This window comes from Amphibalanus amphitrite, unplaced genomic scaffold (genome assembly GCF_019059575.1).
Source record: "Amphibalanus amphitrite isolate SeventyFive unplaced genomic scaffold, NRLGWU_Aamphi_draft 000009F_arrow, whole genome shotgun sequence".
Taxonomy (NCBI): Eukaryota; Metazoa; Arthropoda; class Thecostraca; order Balanomorpha; family Balanidae; genus Amphibalanus; species Amphibalanus amphitrite.
Genome location: NW_024881505.1, coordinates 2,103,807 through 2,125,763, shown reverse-complemented (window position 1 = coordinate 2,125,763; position 21,957 = coordinate 2,103,807). Strand labels below are relative to the sequence as shown.

Here is a 21,957-nt window from a genome sequence, read left to right as displayed (position 1 = left end):
GGGACGCTCACTACCCACGCGATCCTGGCACATGCACGACCTTCGATAAATGTTAGATTACGCGGCATTCGGTTAGATTTAGAAAGTTTTCGCCGCTGGCTTTATTTAGTTATGTGGCTATATGGAGCTATCATTTTTTTATCAATTACTTTATTAACCCTCGCCGGCCGAGGGGGGGGGGGGGGGGCGGGTGCCGCCCCCCCCCATAGGGTTTTTTCGCGATAGCTCCGAACACGCTGGCGATAGAGAGCTGAAACTTGGCATACCTGACCTTTGATCCAAGCCGGATCTTTTGACACCAACCGCATTTTTGTGTCAGGTCAGGTCACTGACCTATGACGTCATAAGTGAACCTCTGCACGGTCTTCAGATGTCGCAACTTCGCAACGCCCTCACTGCCAGAGGAGATGTCACAGGGAAATGAAACTTGCAGGATCTAGTATCCATTATGAGTCCCACAACTTGTATATCTCGGATTTTTCCTAAAGGTCATATGAGGTCAGGTCATTTTCGTGACCTCACCATTATAAGTCAATGGGGAAAAATTCAAACTGCTATTCTGGCGCCGGGAACGATCTCCAACTATCTCAAGCACACAGAATCGTGATTTTATGCATTCCTTGCAAGGTTAGATGCGTCACTTTTGCAATGTTGAACTTGCGTGACGTCATTTATGACGTCATCAAGGTCATATTAGTTTTTCGTCAATAACTCTTGATCAAATTGAGCTAGCGAGTCGGGAAAGCCACCAATGGACTCAGGAAGACCTTCCGAATCGAATGATATGCGACATGACCTCTTTCGACCAGCTTCGTGACCTGGGGGTGCTGACCTGACCTTGACCTGAGGTCAACACCCCAAGTTGACCTGACCCGGACAAAAAGTATATCATTCGACGCGCCTGAGCGAGACGAACACGATGCTGCCAAAATCGGCGCTCTGCGGCCGTTTTTTGCGAAGTTATTCACCAAAAACTGAACCGTACCTTGGGGCACTTGACCTGACCTCAGAGGTCACCGGTTGACCTAGGACCTTAAAATCGGGTACCAATCTCTGCGTCTCGTAACGGCGCACACGCTCGTTTTTTCCGCGACGCGCTAGCTCCACCAGGGGCGAAACGGCGAGGGGGGGGTCGTACCCGCCCCCCCCCCCCCCCTCGGCCGGCGCGTATGTAGAAAACCAATAGGTCCGGCGAGGGTTAACCGAACAAGATAAAAAGCCATGGTAAGGCTGAAACAAACACACAAGTGTCTCGAATGAACAGGTGTGCCGCACCCCTCCCCCCAATGTCGCCGCCCCCACCCTGCGGACCGTCTCGGTGCAGTCTGGCTGCGCTGGTCGGACTCCCCCGCCCACGTGTAGCAGTCCCATCTCTCTCAGAGCGACTGTGATCTGACCTTCATCTGACTGTGGTAAACAGTCGAGGGGTGGGTGCGACTGACGGTATCTAACGGCGTAAAGAAGCTGACGGGAAAAGGGACACAACAGGGAATTGAAGGGGTCAGGAGGGACCAGGGGAGGCGAAGAGAGGTGCTGATTATGCAGCCAAAGTAGCCCCCGGAGAGCACAGGGCGGCACCCAGGAGCCAGGTGCTGGGTGGTGTCCGGTTCTGCCCTCCATGGGCGGACCGAGGGCGGCCGTCCACCCATGACCACAAAAGGCCTCTCATGGCCAGCGTTGCACAGCGAACTGTAGCCCAAGCCGAGCTGTGGCTGCTCCTGGAACAAGCATTGGAGCGTTACAGGGTGATAGGTCCGTGTAATTCCTTTGACTTCGTGGTTGGTGGTCCGCCGATAAATCCCCGAATGACAAGGTCTATACCCGGGGGTCGGATGCCTAGGAGATGCCGGATTATCGCGGATTTAACAAAGCCTCCCCGCGCGGCGCCCAGTCTGGGCGGCATCGCTTCCAGGTGCTAGGTTTGGTGCTGCCGAGCCTGGTCTTTAGAGGTCTACTGTCAGGTGCTCTGAATGAAAGTTATCTCAGCCGTAGCGTAAATTGTTGCGTTCAGCTTTTGCTGTGATTGCTAGCGCTGACCGGTCTATCCTAATGTTACCGATTGGGCGATCTAACACTCAATCATTGCCCGGAATTTACGGCTAATCGCATCAATCCCATTGGCTGCATTGTACTGCGATCTTCGGCGCCAAATTTCATCTGCATGCCGTCAGTTAAAATTCCGTTTATTTACAACCGAACTGCAGTTCTCATTCCATCACAATTTTATTGACTTTTACACTTACGGTCTGTCGTTGCTGAAAGACGTCTCAGTTATTCCCAACAGGCTCTGCACTGCGAGAGTGGCTCTATTCTGAACCCGGACTTAGGACAACAAACACTTGGGAGCTCACTACAAAAGTAAACTGAGCCATGCCTGGTGAATATCAAGTGTACTGAAAGAGTTCCCTGGTATTCCCGAAGAAGAATAAATAATCCGATCGGTTCATAAAGGAAGGCGGATCTTTTTCGAATGGTGCAAAAAGTGTTGGATGTTTATGGGCGATGGAATTATGCTGGCAAAGTTAGAACGAACGATAAAGTTACATAAGCTTCGCTAACTCTGGTCGGTTGCCATAGCATAGTTTCATACCCGAGTCGTGCAAATATGCATTTTAAAGCGCGACCTGCATGCTGTTGTGACAGTTACAGCAGCTTGGCCCGCCTTCGCACGCCGTGGTTCATGCAGCTCAGTTTGTCTTCTCTGCCCATGAAAGCTCAGCGACAATTCAGCTTCCCTTCCGCCCTATGGTAGCTCCGTTCGCCTCCGTGTAGCTGAAGGCAGCCCAGATCGCCTCTGTATAGCTGACGGCAGCTCAGTTCGCCTGTGTATAGCCGAAGGCAGCTCGGTCTGCCTCCGTATAGCTGAAGGCAGCTCAGTCCGCCTTTGTATAGCTGAAGGCAGCTCCGTCCGCCTCCGTATAGCTGCTGGCAGCTCAGGTCCCCGGCTAACCGGCAGTTCAGTTCCGCGGCCCACTGGCAGCTCAGTCCGCCTCCGTATAGCTGCCGGCAGCTCAGTTCGCCTCTATATAGCCTCGGCAGCTCGTCCGGCGCGGGGAGTGATGGCTGCCGGCCCGGAATCCATCACTGTCTCTGTGTTTTGTGGAGGTCGACGGGTCCGATCGGCGCCGACCGCAGCGGGAGGTGGCTCCTCTGTGCCGCCGCTCTGGCCGCTCTGAATCTGATATCAGCGCTCATCAGCCGAGCTGGGTCAGACCCGCTGAGCTGAGGTAGGGCCATAGCCCGCGGGCGCCGCACTCGTGCTGAGAATTAGCGGGTTGGGTGTTTTTCGGTGAATGTTTGCGTTAGAATCTTTTGTTTTTTATCTATGGCATCAGAGCCTTTTCGTATATAATTCACTCTACGTACAAAAATGTGGCATCATCCTTATTTCCTCATAAAAATAAGCCATTTACTTTTGTCCTCACTTTTCGGATACTTTTTTTGTCCATGGACATCTTTTTCCTGGTCTGGCTCTTTTCTTCAGACAGGAAGGCTATATCTATTTTTATGCTCTATAACAGCCGATGTTTTGCTCCCGATAGCGAGCTCACGTCCTGCCAGTCTGGCGAGCTCTGGCCACCGCTCCGTGCACGCCACGACTAACCCAACCAGTGCAGTGCAGTGCCGCGCTAGTGCGCCATATACGTCCACGGTGGACGACCGCCACGGCCGCTCGGCCTATAGGCCGCCGCCGTCGGTCTGGGCTGCATGTTTGGTATGGGTGCTCTTGTACAACTGCGCAGAACGCTGCATGGTATAACACGGCAATCTATGTATATTCTATAAGTTGCTATGGCGTTGGGAATCCTTGTGACATAAATATCATTTCAAGGTAAAACTGACGACAAACTATTTGCTAATATGACATAAAATTGCTTTATTTCAAACGTTTCGACTTTATTCAAAGTCATCTTCAGTGTTAACCCTCGCATCTGTAGGGGGGGGGGGGGGTCGGATGGACCCCCCCCATGGTTTTTCGCGAATAACTCACGTAAAAAGCGGCCGATCGCGACGAAACTTTCAGTACCCTCGAATTGATCAATTTTACACCTACCCTGAAAATTTCATGACCCTGACCCAAATGACCTTTGACCTGTGACCTCTTTTCCGAGACCATGTTTGGCCGGAATCGCGATTTCGCGTATGTCGGCTCGCACTAGCCGCGTGTTTGCAAGCTTTTCGTGGTTTCAAACGTTCAAACATGTGATTTGATGTTACTCCCGTGCGTGTCAAGGTCACCTGAAGGTCAGGTCAGGTCATTGACCTTTGGTGACCTCGGGTGACCTCGGGTCACTTTTTCGAGTTTTACATGTTTCTAGGCTAGTTTTTGGAGCTGAATTCGAATTTAGCAACCATTTGAACATTTACGAAGTAGTTTTGGTGACTTCGTAACATGTTACGAAGCTGTCAGAGGCGGTTGACACGTACTACGAATACCCGTCACGACGCCTACTGGTTGACCTGACCTGACCTGACCCGACCTGGTCTAAATGCTTCAAGACATCATCTGTGATCAAAACTAACACGATATTCGTGATCAGCACCCCGAAAAACCCCTTAGCAGCCACACTTTACGACCTTCTAACAGGTCCCGATTTTCCCGACTTTGGGTCATTGACCTGACCTGGAAGGTCAACCAATGACCTAGGACCTTAAAATTGGGTATCATCGGCTTCCTCTCGTCACGGGCAACACGCTCGTTTTTTCCGCGAAGCTCTAGCTCGATCAGGGGCCAAACGGCAAGGGGGGGGGTCCAACCGACCCCCCCCCTACACATTAGAAGCTGGCAAACGCCGCACACATGCGAGGGTTAAGATAGACAAGTACACAATTACATGCTGACATAAATATGCAATTGTGTACTTGTCTATCTTAACACTGAAGATGACTTTGAATAAAGTCGAACGTTTGAAAATGGATAAAGCAATTTTATATCATATTATCAGATTTCTATTGATCCTGAAACCATCACGAGACTATTTGCTAAATGTTATGCTTCTAGATATAATAGTTTTACAATCATGCTATCGGTCTTGTTTCGATTTGGCTTATTTTCCTTTAAACTGGCATTATCCGTAGAGCGATGAGAAGCTGCGATATGTCCATTGGTAGACTATGAACTGGGCGTTGGTCGTTTGGGTACGGTGATTAGGTCGGTAGCTAGGTGGATGATGATGATTTGGTATTTTAGGTCGGTAGCTAGGTGGAGGCGAGCAGTTTTACTAATTAGCTCGTCGCTAAGAGAGGCATCTCAGGGGCGTACAAGGGCGTCTCGAGGGCGTCGCGGGGGCGGTCCATGAGTGGTGTGGTGGCGCGGTGACCCGACACCGGACCTGGCTCTCTCCCGACCCACGCTGACCGAACGGTGACCGTGAGAGGTGACTGACCTCCGTGGAGCCTGATCTCTGAGCCTTAGAATGCAGATGACATGAGTCCGGCACGCTAAATAGATCAGTGTACTTTCAGTGAAGTGTGGAGACCAAACTATCCCTTCCAGCGACAAGCCCGTTTCAATTGTAGTTACTGGCAATTGAAAGCGTTGGCAGGTTAAGACGAACAATTTTCAGTGACAGCTTAATGTGACCTTCCGAAAATGGTGGTAGCTTGGAAGACGTTTTCTTGCGAGCAGTCTGTTGTGGATCATCGTCTTACTTTGAACTTTGATTAGACACATCTTTCCACGCTGACGATCAATGTCATTTTCTATTTGCTCTCGTGAGGCATTATCTAGCCACAATGAAATCCAATTTGAGTGTTTTGCGTGACACTTTTAGGAGAAGCATCGCGCTCCTTTGCTCTCGGGGATTGCCATTATTGCAGCGCTGCAGCTCTCGTCCCCTGCAGACAGACTCCGGGCGTCGCCTTGCCGCCGGGAGGTGTTGGCGGTGCCGGGCAGTACCACAGGGCGTGCCACAAATAACACATCAGCCCATGCCGAGACCCGTTCGGTGTCAGTCGAGATTTGCCGACGGTGAAAACGCCCAGTGCAGATGTGTTCCGCCCGACTGGAATGGAGCAAAATGGCGAATAAAACGCCCAGTTTCATGGGAAAGGAGCAAATGAGTTGGACGTCCCTGCAAAACGTGGGCAGCTGATTTGTATGATGGTGTTTAAAGATGACAATCAGCTCTAACTGGAGATTTTATGAGGCTCATGCGGGTCGATCTAAGCTGAATATTGTACATATGTCCAAATGTAGATCCTGATTTCTATCAGAATAAAATGGTCATTTTTGTAACATTCGTTTTGTAACCAAGAGTTCCGCTACTCTGACAAGGCTGTAGGTATTTAGTTTGCATTGTCCTTTCTATCTTGGCTACAGCCATAGCAACCGCGAAGAGCCTGCACAACCCAAGCGCTCTGTCGGTTCTGTGATTTAAGTGCGGTGGCTTGGCTGGCAGAGCATATCGAGCCATTTACGGGCTATGATTCACCGCTCGCTCTCTGCATCGTCATGCCTTGTTCAGGGCCACCACCGCCATGGTCACGGCCGGTCAGTGCACGGCTCGATGGCTTCTAAACCGACATTTCAGCGTTTATGTCTGCGATTAGGATCCTGTCTTGGATTATTGCCTAATGAACAGCCGCCAGGCAGGCATGTTGTGAGTCATGATTGGCGTGAAGCTTTAGTTATGTCTGGGTGTCCGCGCTTCTAGTAAAACCCATCATGGCTTTCTTTATATGGAGCCTGGGACTGAGCCTGTTAAGACGGTTTAGAGATGCACGTTGACTCCAGATCATCGGTTCTGCTCCTGCAATCTGCATCTCTGCAATCTACAAATTTCTACATATACTTATGTCGGATCATCATTCGGCGATGAACCTCACGATGTGGCTCGAGGCGCCTCTACGGTGGCTAGCTTACTGCTCAGACCGCCCACTAAGACTTCTGCCCGCCGATCGTGCAGTTCGCGAGACGAATGCTCTCCCTTGTTACGTTGTGCTCCACGCCTGTGCTCGCGCCCACACAGCACAGCTGCTGCCCACGAGCGCTGGTGGTGACGTCACAGATGTGAGCTTCGATGACGTCACAGCTGCGAGCAGCTGGCTGCTGATATCGCTCAGAGAGCAGCTGGGATAAAAAGCGAGAGATATGGAAACTAGGGTCATGGGAAACGGATGAAAGTGGAGAATAACCGACTCAGATGCACTGTCCACCGGGTGCTGCAATGCACGGATGCCTTGGTTCGCTGCTGGCCGTCATTGCATCCAGCTGTATACGTTCGTCCACTCCGTGACCTGTACTTTGCACAGCTCTTGCGGTCTTGGTCGCTCGGCGGAGCGGTGTCCCCCGCAGGACGTGGTAATGGCTTCCCGGACCACATGTCGCAACGGACGCTGCCGGCAGCCAGCGTGCTCTTACTGCCACCGGCTGCCGTTCGCAGCGTCTCATTTGCCGCTTTAATGACTTTTCTGTGAGCCGTGCAGCCGCTGACAGGGTGACCACCTGTTAAACGTTAGGTCAGCCTGAGGCAGACAATGCCCCCGACCCAGATGCGGACCGGTAAAGTGGAGGAAGTGTGAAGGCTAGGTCAGGGCGTAGGCTTGTTGATCGAAGACTAAATCTTAGAATCGGGATATGGATTTGGAATCTTTCTTCGCAGGGCCTGGAGAGTAGTTTGAGGGTCGACGTGACACATTCCGGAGGGATTTAGGAATGTAGTTGCAGAAATGCATTGATCACGTCCTGTAAGTAGACGGCGACTTCTACTCGGCAGCGATGGTGGAACAGCTGGACGCAATGCTCGCGGTACGGGAACCCGCAGTTGCTACTGTACAGCGACCCTGAGTAAATTGTCCCAGCACCCTCACAGGACACAACGATAAGCTGTCAGAGGGCACGCACAGAAAACCTCAGCTACTCTTGTACAGGGACCGGCTGTCGATATCAATGTTATCGGTTGTTACGGGACAGGACAGACGGCTAGAGTTAGGGTTCGTGTACAGTAGCAACTGCGGGTCCCCTTACCTCCAAATCAAAGTCAGTAGCGGTGGCTCGTGAAGCTATTAGAAGACAGCTGGGCGCAAGGCTCGTGGCCATACCTGGCGGCCATTCGGCAAATCGCCGTCATTCATAAAAGGTGCTGCGTGCAGCGGAGTCGCGGACGAATCCCAGTAATCGCGTGCAGCGCAGTGCGGCCGGGTTCGACAAGTCGCGTGCAGCACCGCCCCCAGAGCAGGGAGCGTTCGGTAGGGGAGAAACAGGTGTCTGCCTGCAGTTGACATCTATGTAGTTGCAAGCTGTGTTTCAATGTTGGAAATTACTTTTTGAACAGTCCTACCTGCAATATATTCAGTGTATTTCATTACATCGTGTTGGACATGTTTACGTCTTGTTTTTATTGCACAAACTTTTGATGGAATATTGAAACGTAGAATCCAAAACACCTGCTAACTTTTCATCGCGTACGGTTTAATGCCGCTCGTCCCGTTTTTTTCTCTCGAATAAATTCAGTTGCCGCAACGCACGTTCGTGTTTTTTCTCGAGACTAGAAACTTGTGCGGTGAGTAATGCGTATTGCTCAATTATTATTCTACTTAACGCATTAATCACTTGCCTGCGATATTCGCTTGCTGGATGTTTCGTTCCTCATCACCAGCTTTTTCTCTGATATCCGGCGGAAGTCGAGGCCCACTCTGAATTCTCCGGGAAGTGTCCTGAAGGCTGAAGGTCGACAACTGACCAACGACCGACCAGATGTCCACGTATCCTGTCCTGTCTGACGCCCTTCCTGGTCCTGTGCCGGTTTTATCGCCCGCTCTGTCGGATTCCATCCCCCTCTGCCCGGTTCCGTGTCGCTGGGTGGGTGGCAGCGGAGGTCACCTCTGTCCACCCACTAGACGAGGTCGACCTGCACGAGTCCCATGCTGCGGAGGGTGGACCTCAGCGCCGTGTCGCCGATACCATCTGTCCGCCGCCGCTGTCCAGTCGGTCGGCCCGACCTCCAAGGACGCGCGCCTCCGTCCCGGGCTGACGTATGACGTCTGCGGGACGTCAGGTCACGTCAGGCGTCAGGGGTGGTCCGAGTACTCGCTGACTGATGGAAGTCACCAGCTCGGCAGCCAAAGCGTGGCGGAACTGGACTGCCGTGCATACCGCGAGTTGTTCAGTAGTGGCGGCCCACCTGAGGTCAAAGGGTCTGTTGCGATTGCAAACAGCGCTTGCTTGTGTTCCCTTGAAGTGACAACTGTTGTTTCGGCCACAGATCAAAGTGATTGAGGGAGTGGGTGAGCAGGAGAGCTACCCGGACGCCGGGGACATCAAAGTAGTTTGTATCTGCCAGAGGCGGGGAGCGGGGGACGCGATCTGCTGACGGGAGGCGGAGGGAGGGGGTCTGGCGCGTCAAACGCCGCTCGCATCTGTCACACGGCGGACAGAGAGGCGCGTCGGACAGCCAACCGATCTGTCTCGCGGGCGCCGGGCGGTGTTCCGCTCAAGGTTACGTGTTCGTGGGATGTGGGCGCTGCAGAGCGTCTCAAACGTCAGCCGATTTCTGTCAGCTCTCTGACCTCCCTGTTGGCTCGGGGACACGTCCCGCTCCCGACCTCAGGTGTCCTGTCGACGCTCTGCGCCGTGTCATCGCTCAAGGCGAACTGCTGCACTGTCGCACCGTGCGCCGTATGTGACCGGCATGTCATCTATGCGGAGCCGGGACCTCGCTCTCCGCGCAGACCCTGTGCCCGCTAGCCCACATCCGGAGCCTGGCGCCGTCGGAGGGGCCGCGACGGGCCGCGGGGTCGCTAGAAATACGCCCGTGAGTCAGCCGGGTTCCCCTGCGGGGAGCAGACGTTTCGGCCGGCGCGGTGACGAACTTCCTCTCCGGTGTCCGACACAGTGCCTGGTCCGGTCAGTTCGCGGAATAGCGCCGACTCACTATGGTTGGAAACGGCCTCACGGATGGCCGTGGGCAATTTCGGAATATATGTATATTTGGGGTGTCATTCTGTTGGAAATTGATGAAATGTTTTGAATTGGGCAGCAAAAATTATTTAGTTGCGCATTTATTCTCCATTATTGTACGTGGAATCGGGAGTTTCTGATAGTGACTTTTTTGGTGCACCGTCAAAGGTTTAAACAACCGCGCTGGTGATAGCATGTGGAGTACCTCCATGACGTTGTAAAACTGGATTATTATATATCAAAATAATCCTTGTTATGTTGGCTATCGAGTGGAGTGACTCTTTTTCCCATGCGTGTTCAAAATCAGGAACGGCATTGCATTCTGTTTGCAGTGTCACCACAACAATATTTGCAAAATTACGTTTATGTTTCATTGGACATACAAAAAGTTCTCCATCGACCTCCATTGAGCTTTTTGGCAGAATAAATCTCTGTTCAATTCTGCGTAAGGGGAACGTAAAAGCAGACTGCGCACTTGTGCGCAAAATCGTCCGTGAAGCTCCATCTCCCGAGGCGTACCTACCCGTCGCTTCGTTAGCACCAGGTCGGCTCGTCAGTCTTGCAATCGCTTATCCTTATAAATGATGGTAAGAAGCAGGGTTGCGGAGTCGTGGTGGCGCCAAATCCGACTCCGACTACGACTCCGACTCCTGACTCGTTGCCATGACTCCGGCCGACTCTGTCTCCGACTCCGGACCCCTGCCAGTGTTTCGGAGTCGTGATGGAGCTGTTCCGATTCGGACCGACTCCGACTTCCACTGCGGGCTCCTGACCGACCCCGACTCCGACTCCGACTCCTGGCTCGTTGCCACGACTCTGGGCGACTCTGACTCCGACTCCGACTCTGACTCCGACTCTGACTTCGACTCCGCACCCCTCGTAAGAAGTAACTGCTCGCCCCTGCACCTGGAGTATGGATATCGTGCAAACGTGTATGGATATCCTGGAGTATGGATATGGATATCCACCGACAGAGCAGACATACAGACATGCTGTAAACGCCATTACACTGCCAATACCATGGCAAATCAAATGGCTATCTATGGCTTTTGATCATCGTTCTACATTTTCCAAAATCTTGAACTGAATGTTGGCAATTTCTCGTGACTACTTCACGACCATGACGCATGCATTTCTGAAATTGATCTTTTTTCAACCAGCCAGGTACTCGTATGACAAAATGAATGTCACCATCGTGTTCTACGCCCAAAAGTACCCATAAAACATGTGTCATGCATGGGCTGCGAATAGGTACCAGTTTTAATTTTCGGGGTTATGTTCTTACCTGATTGACCTGACTTTGACCCTGGCCAGTGGCCTATGTTTGACTGACCCCTACATTGATCTGACACTCTTTTAGCACTTATATGAAGGGTTGTGACAGTTGTGACAGTTGTGACAGATTGTTTAGGACCAACTGATGACTGAATTTACTTAGGACCAACTGATGACGATATAATCGAAACGCGAAACGCGAGGCACCGATTGCGAGGTTCTAAAGTCCATGCTACTGAAAGCCCGATTTCAAGTGTTTGACCTGACTTTGACCCGACCTGTGACCTCGAAATTCAGCTTTAAAGTATTCATGTGAATCGTCTCGTCGCGTTCTTCTTTCGTTTGCCGCGCTTCGTGCGTTTCGCTGCGCCTATTTGTTCGCGAGTTATCGGCTGGGGGCGTTGAACGCCCCCCCCCCCGGCAAACGGCGGATGGGGAAATACCCCAGCAACTGCCGGGTTAATCTGACGCATGTTTTGTCATTTGATCGTCATTTTATTTCTTACTTTTTTGCCCAATCTAAAAAAAAATCATAAATACTCTTTCTCCAAATTTTTGACCCTTTATGACCAATAGTAAGACACTGTGCGTCACTACGTTGATATTTCTCGCCCTAAAGCATAACAACAATATCCATTCAGTAATAGCAGTATTCAAAACATGTTCAAAATGCCTCGCGATATCGATAACATAACGAAAGACATAGGCGACTTATAACATACTTGCAATGATGACGTCACACATGCGTGACGTGACGTGACCTCGTCATTTCTGAGTTACTGTATGATGCACGAAAGACACTGGTATACCTATGCAAAGTTTCATCGCAGTCGGTCTACGCATTAACAAGTTATGGGCAAAACATTTTTTCGCGTTGACCCCCGGCCATCCGTGAGGCCGTTTCCAACCATAGTGCGACTGTGTGAGACGTTCCGTGGTGGTGTATTTGGAGTGACACGCAGCACGCGCTCAGTCGCTGGCCTGGTCACCTCGCGCCGTGTCGTGGTGCTTCATCTCTCAGCTGTGTCGTGAATAGTCAGCTGTGAACGATTCGAGTGATTCACGTGCTAAGACAGTGAACTCACGTGACCGCTCAGTATCAAATCGGCCTTCCGTGGTGCAAGCACGTGACCCAGCTGCGTCAATCTCTCGGTGCGGGAGATGGTAGCCGTCCAATTCAAAGGTGAGAGTCGAGACCTATACTGGATCATAACTATGAGCATTGGCTTACTCTCGTTTCGAGACCGGCCCGCATTCCTGTTCGTCACACCTGACCCGTAATGTCGGTCTTGTGATTGAATTCGGACGCCAGATTGCCTCTGGTTTCCATTGTTCTGTCCGGTACAGACTGTTTTGTAATACAGAGCACCTGAGGGTTCAACTGCTACGAGCTCTGGTCATGTGCTCTCCAAGCTGGCCTATGTACTCTGTATGTTCTGGCCAGGTGCTCTCAATGCTTGTGAGTGCATCTCTTTCCTCAGTGCTGGATGCATTGAGTGGTGAGTTCTCGTTACCGTTGCGGCGACCGCTAGTGACCTCTGTGGTGACCGCTATACTGACCTACGTACTGAACGCTACAATGACCAGGTCCAGCCCTTGTCGGTCGCTGGTCCGTTCCGACCCTACTCTCTAGCCTCAGCCTGACCGCGCCAGCCATGCGGCGCCAGTGGCGGAGCCCTGATAGCCACCCTGATTGGTGCGCCAAATTTGGCTGGGACGGCCGGCGCGGGTGCCATGAACGCTCCACCCAGAACGGCCGCGGTGACCGCGTCGGTCGAGCTGTCCCGACCCCGCCGAGCTGGCGCCAGGCAGAGGGAGGGAGAGGGGAGAGCTGACGGTCAGAGAGGTGTGTTGGTGTCGTCCAGGGTGGGATGTTGTGACTGGGGGTTGGTTGGATGGTCTGGTGCGTGGGTTTGGTCTGCTGATCCAGCAGGTGGTACTGGTGAACAGCGGGCGTTTTTATCTTGGACGGACTATAGCGCCCTTGAGGCTAGGCGTCTGGGTGGAAAATTAATGCATCTGATAGGCTTTTGGTGCTCGTGTTGTGTCTTGGAGAATCCGACAGCGTTCAGCGGCTCGATTAGGCATTGTATTGCACATGCATGTTGGGTAGTGAGTACGCTATTAACAGGCCTCGATGCAGACTACATCCAGTGTAATTACACTTACGTAATGTACTATCTATTGTGTAATTTATAATGAAATGAAATAAGATTTGGCTTCGGAAAGTTTTGCAGTTGATTCAATCATCCGTTTTCATCCTGAAATCATAATTACAGCTACCAATCCTTTTTATCTAACTAAGTTACCCAGTTTTTTTTTTTTTGCCGAGACCTTTTGTATCTTTGTACCGTAATGGCTGGACAAACTGTACCGTTTTAATAATGACGAATTGTATTGTCTCTGCTGTCGTGAATCAAACGACAAACTGATTGTACCGACATTGTACCTCCAATTACGCTTGCCATTTATGTTAGCCTTGTTAACGGCCCTCCATTCAATTGATGAGTCTCCCATTTGCAACTCCCTAACAAGACGGTTGTGAAATAGCATTGCTGAGACTCCATTCATTTCAATGTCGAAAGCAGTCTTGTGTGCGACATGGGATCCGACCCGTGCTGTGTCCGACGATTACTCCCCGTCTGAGCCCATTACTAGAGCCGGATACAGCGCCGCAATGGGCATCAACAACCCAGCCTCTGCCGACCTGCTCGCCGGCCTGTAAGCGATACTACCAGCACGTAGAACGCGGGCGCCCTCGCAGCCCATCTGCTGTCAGCGCACTGCCTTTATCTGCCAGATAGATCGAACGCGGTCTATCTGGCAGCCTGAGCTGGGTTCACACAATGCCCCATTGATGTGGGACGCACACGGCAGCCGAAGGCGACGGTTTCAAGGCCGCCGAGGTGCCATCTGTCAGTGTTTGGTCTATAAAGCTACCGTGTGGTGCTGTTGTATACGGGCGCTACTATGCTGTCGGCTCATTGCTGGCTTAGCTGCGCTGGGTTACACACGTTTTGCCTAATCATCGTCGAGGCGCCACCGAATTGATGGTTTGACAATGACCGCTGCTCTAATGACGGGCACGTAGTGACAGGAAACAACACGGCTGATAACAGTTTAATTTCGGGACGGGCTGGCGTTTTGTCGGTGCCTGTGGCAGGGAAAGTAAGTCGAGGGCGTGAACGCCGGTAATTTTCTCGCCGGGAGAAGGAAGGCCCGTCGACGCCGAGACCGCGTTAATTATTCATTCAGTCCGGCGGGGCACCGTTAAACGGTCACGCTCCGAACGCGACCCCGGCTTGCCTATAACACCCAGTTGGCGCTCACGAACGCCGTGAGATGTGCCGCCGCGACAGGTCGCAAATTCGACCTGTCACCGACCTCCGGTCGTCTGTTGGTCGGTCAGACGTGCTGACGAGCGCTGCCTGTCCCCTGGGGACCAACGTGGGCGACTGGCGACAGCTCACTCTCTCGAGTGACGAGACCGTCGCCGGAGGCCGGTCGGCGCTTCGTCCAGATTTGTGACGTCATATTCGACGGTCGTTGTTTCGGCATTCCCTCCCGTGTCACCGCAGCTAGAAAGTCAATAACAGTTGTGTCGTGAAATCATCGGAGGCGTACCTTCGAGTGGTTTCCCCATTCCGTTCATTTACAACAACAGTTGGTGGGAATGGCTGTCCGCCCACGTCCTCTCTATCACACGGTATGATGTCACACTTTGTGACGTCACGAGCCGTAACAACGGAACGGAAGGCCGGTCAGTGTGACGTCATCATACCAGCCTAGCCGTCAGCTGGATGCGTCGGGCGACCTTCACAGCTCCGAGACGTTAAAATATCTCGCCACACTCCGTCACCGAGAAATTTATAGTGCCTCTTTTTATATTTTGCAGTGGCTTTTGTTCTGTTTTAAGACTGACTGATGGAGGGGCGGTTTCAGTGGCCGGTGGTCCGATTTGTGTACGACTGTACCTCAGTCGGAGCACTGGCCGCCGCCTCCGCCCCAGTAGTCCTTGAGCAGGCGCTGTGATTTTTGGCCGGTCGGGATGTGATCACTGAATGTAGTCGCCCTGTCGGGGGAGCTGATGGGTTTCTGGGGTAGGTTGTACCTTGCTCGGATCCTTTTCTCATGCAGAGTTCGACTGTGCGCGTGCCGCCGCCGCCGCTGGTCGCCGTGCGCCGCTATTGTCGCTGATGTGGTCAGCTGTGCGGCGGCGCCTCGGGCGGCGGCGGTCCGCGCTCGCGCCGCGCTCCGGCCGCGCTCCGCTGACGGTGGCCGCACTGTGTTTCAGACGCGGCCGAGCCGCCGGCGCACACGGAGGGCCCGCTGGACGGCTCACTCTACGCCACCGTCGCCAAGAAGCCCGTCAGTCCGAGGAGTGCCGCCGCAGCCGCCGCCGCCGACAGCCATGAACTGCACACTGTGTCTATGGACTCTGGTATCTCGAGTGGAGGCAGAGAGAGACTAAGTGGCGGCAGCAGTCACTCGCCGTCAGGCCCGCACTCGGCCGGTTCGGCGCGCTCGGCGCCCTGTGATAGCAGTCCGTTGGTGAGTGCCGATACCTCCGCCGCCGCGCGCCTCTGTCGGTCCTCAGTGGAAGCGCCACCGCCGCCGCGAGTGACCAAACAGCCGTCTGTGGACGCTACCCAGCTGGACGAGCTGCTCAGTGGACTGTTGGAGAACTGCTCCAACATACCGGACTTGCGCCCGTGCCAGACGCCCGCGCCCGATTTAGACACGATTCAGACGCCGACGTTCGCGTCGGCGCCGGTGGCCAGTGTCAGTGAGCAGCGCGCGACGTCGCGAGGACGGACGGTGAGCTCCAGAGACGCGGACACGAGTGTGAGCTCCGGGTACGGTTCGCAGCAGCAGTCGCCACCCAACCCGCCCCCGCACGCAGTAGACATGGTGCACTACAACGGCTACAAGTCCGACTCGGCGTTTTCTGAGTCGTTCAGTGCCAAAGCCGAGGAGGAGATTCCGTACCACGCGCGTGCGGACAGCAAGCCGTTTTCGTACGCCAACTTTGCATCCTCGTCCCGCCGCAGTCCAAGCCCGTCCGCCGAGCCGCCGCGCCGCTCAGAGAGCGCCAGTCGAGAGACGACTCGGGCCGCGCTCGAGTCGCCACGACTCGTCCGCAAACTGCTCGGCGGCGGAGGCTCGAGTGGTGGCTCGAATGGTATCTCGAGCGGGATCTCGAGCGGCGTCTCGAGCGCGCCCTCGCAGCCGGCCGGCCGGAAGGCGCCGCCGTCTCCGAGTCTGCCTCGTAAGACCTACACCAACGGCTCCACGTCGAGGAGCACGGTGACCGAGTCGTTCTCGAAGACGACGAATGGTAGCGGGGTCAGCGTTGGCCTCACCAGGCCAACTGCGAAGGCCACTGACACGCTCCAGTCTCACCGCAGCTTCGCGTCGGACAGCGCGCCGTCCCACCGCAGCTACAACACGGACACGATGAAATCCTACAACACTGACACCATCAAGTCGTACAACACCGACACGCTGCGCAGTAACGCCTCCTTCAATACAGATACCTTCAAGTCAAACCGCTCCTACGACTGGGAGAGTTCCATCCGGTCCAAGACCTCACCAGCTCCGGCGCCCGCCCCCGCGCCCGCTCCCGCTCCCGCTCCCGCCGCGTCCCGCGCTGTGGAACCGTTCCGTCGCGCGCCTCCGCCCGCACCACGCGACATCGACATCAACCTCAACGACCCCAACGCCAAGGTGGTCACCACCTACGACCAGAACACCAACTCGATGACGACTGTGTCGACCCAGTCGTTCGACGTTCCGAGCAGCCCCAACCCGACGCGTCGGATCGTCGAGACGACCAAACGCTACATGGTCGACGACGACGAGCGCAGCGGTCAGACGGGCGTCACCAAGATGGAGGAGACCATCCGAGAGTTCGTCATCGAGGACCTGCCGTGAGTACAGAGCTGGGTGGATGACACCACTAAATTTCACATTTCTCTGCCTCACTATATCTTTACCAATCTTCATCTTTCCATTGGCGGCTTTTGTGAGTTTTTATTTGTCTCTTATCGTTTTCCATTTGTCTCTCCCATATCTCTCTAACATGTCTTTCCATTTTTTGTTTGTTTGTTTGCTTCGTGTGACTTTAATGAAGTGTTTTTTTATATTTCTTGTGCCGTGCAGTTGGACGTGATTGTGCATTGAATATTTTGTGTGTCTTTTTGTGATGCATTGTACCTAATATCTGTATTCTTTTGACAATCGTCTGCATGACGTTGCACTAACCGATGCGCACCAATGTGTGCCTGCTGTAAGATTATTTAGTCTGGTGCTTGTACTTTGTCTGTTCTAGTTGTTTGTTTATGTTTCTGGCTCTTTTGTTCGGGTGTTCCGTGTTGACCTTTCATTCCCCTGACGCGGTGCATGACCATTGTAATGTTTCATAAGCGTTACTAAATTATGAATTAGCTCACTCCCCTCGGCCACCGTCCTTCGGTAAACTGAGTCGTAAAGACGAGAGATTAGATATTTATTAGATATATTATTTATTTATTTACTTATGGCACGATTTCAGTCTGAACAGCAACTTACTTGGAGTCTGGAAAACATCTAGAGATTGAATTAGCTTTATTTGCTTTCAGTTGTAGGTAAATTAGATCACCCGTATTTGTATAAACGTTTAATTCATCAATGAACGTTTTATTTTATTGAAGATACTACTTTTTTATAAAATGTCTTGACTGCCTCTCCCCTTTACACCGCAAACGTTGCCTATGCTCCAATTCGTTTAAGATTTGTACACACCTACTTGTCAGGTGTTTCACAGAGTTACACACTCCCCGTAGTTACCATTTGTTCCGGTCATCACAATTTGTCTCGGTAACAGTGTTCAATTACGCGGCCTTCCAACGTATTTCGAAGGTAAGTGCCGTCCGTCCGTCCGTCCGTCCGTCCGACTAGAGCCGCGCTCTGCCTTTCTCCTCACCGACTAATGACAAAACAGTCTAAAACAACCACTATAGAGAGTAGTTGTTTTAGATAACAACAACTATAAAGATAACAACCGCTCTCATAGATGAGTGTACAAAATGTCCTCACATATGACGTTTGGGCGATCTTATATGGTAGCCATGTATGGTAATATGGCACCTCAATCTGCCATCAGCTGGCTCCGTCAACTGGCGACCTTGTCAAGTCGCGCTGGAATTCACTCCCCCGTCGGTGCCTCACTAACATTCTCCCTACTGACCTGACTGCCCCGCTGCGCCGCCTTACCCTATACGGCATTCGATCTCGTACCCCAGTGACGTCATTGTGGTCCTCCAATGACGTCACAAGGTGCCGTGACGACCGGACGTGCCTCAGTGGACTGGAATCGTCACCGCTGCCGCTGGAGGGTGCGGGTGGAGATGGAGGGGAGATTTCCGTTACATCGTGAAGGGAGATATGATGAAGCACGGTGACGGCTGTTCGCGATACGGTGCCGACGGCCTGTTCCGACGAGATGCGGCGCCGACGGCCTGTCGTCGACGGACGGAACAAAGTGGGGCGCATCACGTCATAGCGAGACGGTTATTGCGGTGCTGCAGGGTGATGTCAGCGCCGCTGGAAGCCAATGATGTCATAGGTTTGACGGGGGGAGATGAAGGCATCCGGTCGTAACAACGCCCTTGTTGTTATGCCTGGTGGTAAAACAAAAGTCGTATGTGCTTTAGATAGCCCGGCATTGAGTGGTGTGTGGCTGTCATTGCAAAAGAACGGCACAATAGACTGTTCCACCTTTCTTTCCTTTTCATTCAACAGCATCGCTTTCAATGCGACAATTTATCCTTCAATGAATGACAATGCGTCTGAAAAACAGCCGACTGTGGGACGGCGTGAACCGGTTAGAGAACTAACCAAATCTCGGCATCATCACCGCAGTCGTGTTGAACACTGCTCGACGACACTCACTACACGCAGAATCCATTTATCTGACTGGGTGAGTCTGACTGGCCGGGCGGACGGGCGGGCGGTGAGGAGTGCGTCTCCTTCCGCCAGTCTCGCTCCTCCGTCGTGTGACCTTCAGGATGTCCGTGACCGTCTGTTGGCTGTCCGTCCATCCCAATCTGATCGCACCGCGGCGCCGGCCGGGCGGCACAGGTGCCCCCGGGCAGACACGGCGCCGGCCCGCTGTCAGACGGAGGAGACGGAAGGATCAGTGGGTGCACCAGCTTCTGTGGAACTGCAGTGAGACTGAGGATTATTGCACTGATTCCTCGATTGGGCAGAAAAAGACCGACTGATGGCCTTCGAGCCGTGACCTGAATCCTCCTCCATTGTTCTCCCCCGCAGACCCTTGGCCTGTATCAGCAATGGCTCGCTGCGTGGGCGAATGCAAGAACTCGGGAATGTCGGCATCCGAAGCACCTATTTGGGAATAGCGAGCTCTCTATGCAAATTTTGCGATGCATTCAGTAAGTCATGATTACTGGTCACCCGATTTGGAAAAGTTATCCAATGCTCATAGTCGTTAGACGTGATTCAAGATATAGTGCACTCCTGACTCCTGATTGCCGATTTCTGGCTCTCTCCTGATTCCTTACGTTTGGCTCCCGCCTCCCAGCTCCTGAACGAACGCCAGCTCATGCCGACGCCTGCCCCAAGTCAAACCTGACCCTGACACCTGCCAACCCTCCAAGGTCGTTCCAATTCTGGCCAGTCTCTTCACACCTGCTGGCTCGCCAGAGACGCACACGCATCCTCCCACGGCAGCTCTGCTTCTCTCTCCACACCACTGACGTCATTCTGACGTCATCATGTCACCTGACGGAAAGCAAGGTCGTTTGGCCGCCGCATCGTGTCGAGATGGTGATGGCGGTATTTTAACGAGACCCTAGAGGATAGAAGAAGGGACGGTCAGCCTCCACCAGGGCACAGCAGGCAGCGCGAGTGGTCCGGTGCCGTCCGGTCACCGTGCTTCAGTTCTCTGTGTTTAGCGCGTGGGCTGTTCCCACTCGACCTTGGTGCCTCAGCGGCGCCACCTCGCCCACGATGCGCCGACTGGTGTCGGCTGCAGTTCCGGAGGGGGCGGGCGGTGTTGGCAAGCCGCCGCCCACCGCGAGAGACCGTATTTGTTTCAGAACTGTCCTCGGTGCTCTGAGAGTGTCCTCAATCGTCCCCAATCGTCCTCAGCTGTCCCTGTCTCACCCACGTCCTCATTCAGTTGCGGATGCAGCACTATAGCTGGGTGGGCGGTCAGCATTAGAATGTTGCAATGCTGGACATATGCAAAGGAGGACTGCAGCGGTGAATGAAGCCGAGCAGAGAGGGGAGTTGTCACCTCCAGTCATTCACTGGGGAACGGTGGAGCGCTGACTTTATACCCAGTGCTGACGGAAAAACAGGTCAGTGCGCTGCGGCGGCGGTTGGGATCCTCCCTCCCAGCTTGTTGAGATATGCCAGGCTGCATTTCGCTCCCGGTGGGCGGGCCGCGAACGAACGAGGGGGCGGGCCCACCGCCATTCCCCTGTCGGCCGGCGCCCCCGCAGCGGTCGTCTCGGCCTGGCGCCGTGCCGGACAGGTCGTCGGTCACACCGCGTCGGCGCCGACGCACCCGGCTCTGACGGATGGCTCGGGAGCTCAGACAGGGCCGGAGAAGGGCCGGCTGACAGGTGCGGCGCCTGGTCTGGCACCGGTACCTGTCGACGCGCAGAGGCGGATGCAGGAGCGATGCAGGAGCGGTGCGTGAGCCTGCTTTTATAGCGCTACTCTCACCTTCATGCCCATTCGCGATAACAACGTTATCGCACACAGCACCGTGGTGTCACGCTGGTGTCGCTTTACCAACCTCATCGACTCGGATCGAATCTCAGTTTACCCCGGAAGTAGCCTATCAAGGTCGGACGTCAGGTCAGGGCTTATCGCGAGCGCGGCACTGGACGCGCGTGGGTGTCGGGTCACACCTGGTCCGCCACTGCGCCGCCCTGACCTTCGGCCGCTGTTTTCGTTGGTGGCCTGAACTGTTGGCGACCACGCTCGCGGACGAACGTGGGCGGCCTATTTATATTCAGTCCGGACACAAAACAAGTGGCGGCGGCTGGCGCGGCGCCCACTCTGTCAGTCGCTGCGGCGGACCTTGCGCGGCGAGGCGGACGTGGCGCAGCTCCGGTCACCGACCTGTCGAATGGAGGTGCCGGATCGGGCCTCAGTGGAACAAGTGGGGCTCTAACAGGTTTTATGCCGAGTTTCGGGCTAATGAAATTAAAAATATATAATTTGAAATAAAGTAGTCGGTGTATTTAGCGAAAAACAGTATCAGTTTCAATTGCACCACTGTCGACGCGTTTTATGAACTTCTGTCAAATTTTTCGTGGAAAAGATTCCATTTATGTGACTTGATTGCACGTGGATTTTAAATCAACCGGCGTAAAGCAACGCGATTACCGTTCGTTTACGAGGATATACGCTAAAACATCAGACGGAAACGACTCCTTTGAATAACATTGATGCTCCGCTGTTAACATCTCCGCTCAAATAAACCCAGTTGTCAGGCGGCTTGATGCTGGCTTCGGTTCAAAGTGCGCCGCTAGTTGGCGTCTGAAGTGGCAACTGCTAGGGGTCACAACCCGAGCAGCATTGACGTCCGGCACTGTCTGGCTCTACTCCAGCCAACTGAGTCAGTTGGAGAGTCTGTCTGCCGCCCGGTCCAGTCGGCGGCTGGTGATTCAGACCGACAGGATAACTCTGACTAGTTTCACGGTGACTCAGACCCAGGGGATAACTGGTCGCTGCCACATTGACCCAGACAACAGGGATTAGAT

At 53.5% G+C, this 21,957-nt stretch overlaps 1 protein-coding gene across 22 annotated transcripts in view; it reads left to right on the top strand.

Moving 5' to 3' along the window:
- The window catches only part of LOC122380571 (tensin-1-like), a 156,560-nt gene that overhangs the window by 121,563 nt on the left and 13,040 nt on the right, over positions 1-21,957 (top strand). For all 22 annotated transcript variants that reach the window (XM_043363939.1, XM_043363910.1, XM_043363964.1 and 19 more), the window contains one exon: positions 15,471-17,106. In XM_043363939.1, coding sequence (XP_043219874.1) covers positions 15,471-17,106 — 1,636 coding nt within the window. The remainder of the gene's footprint in view (positions 1-15,470; positions 17,107-21,957) is intronic.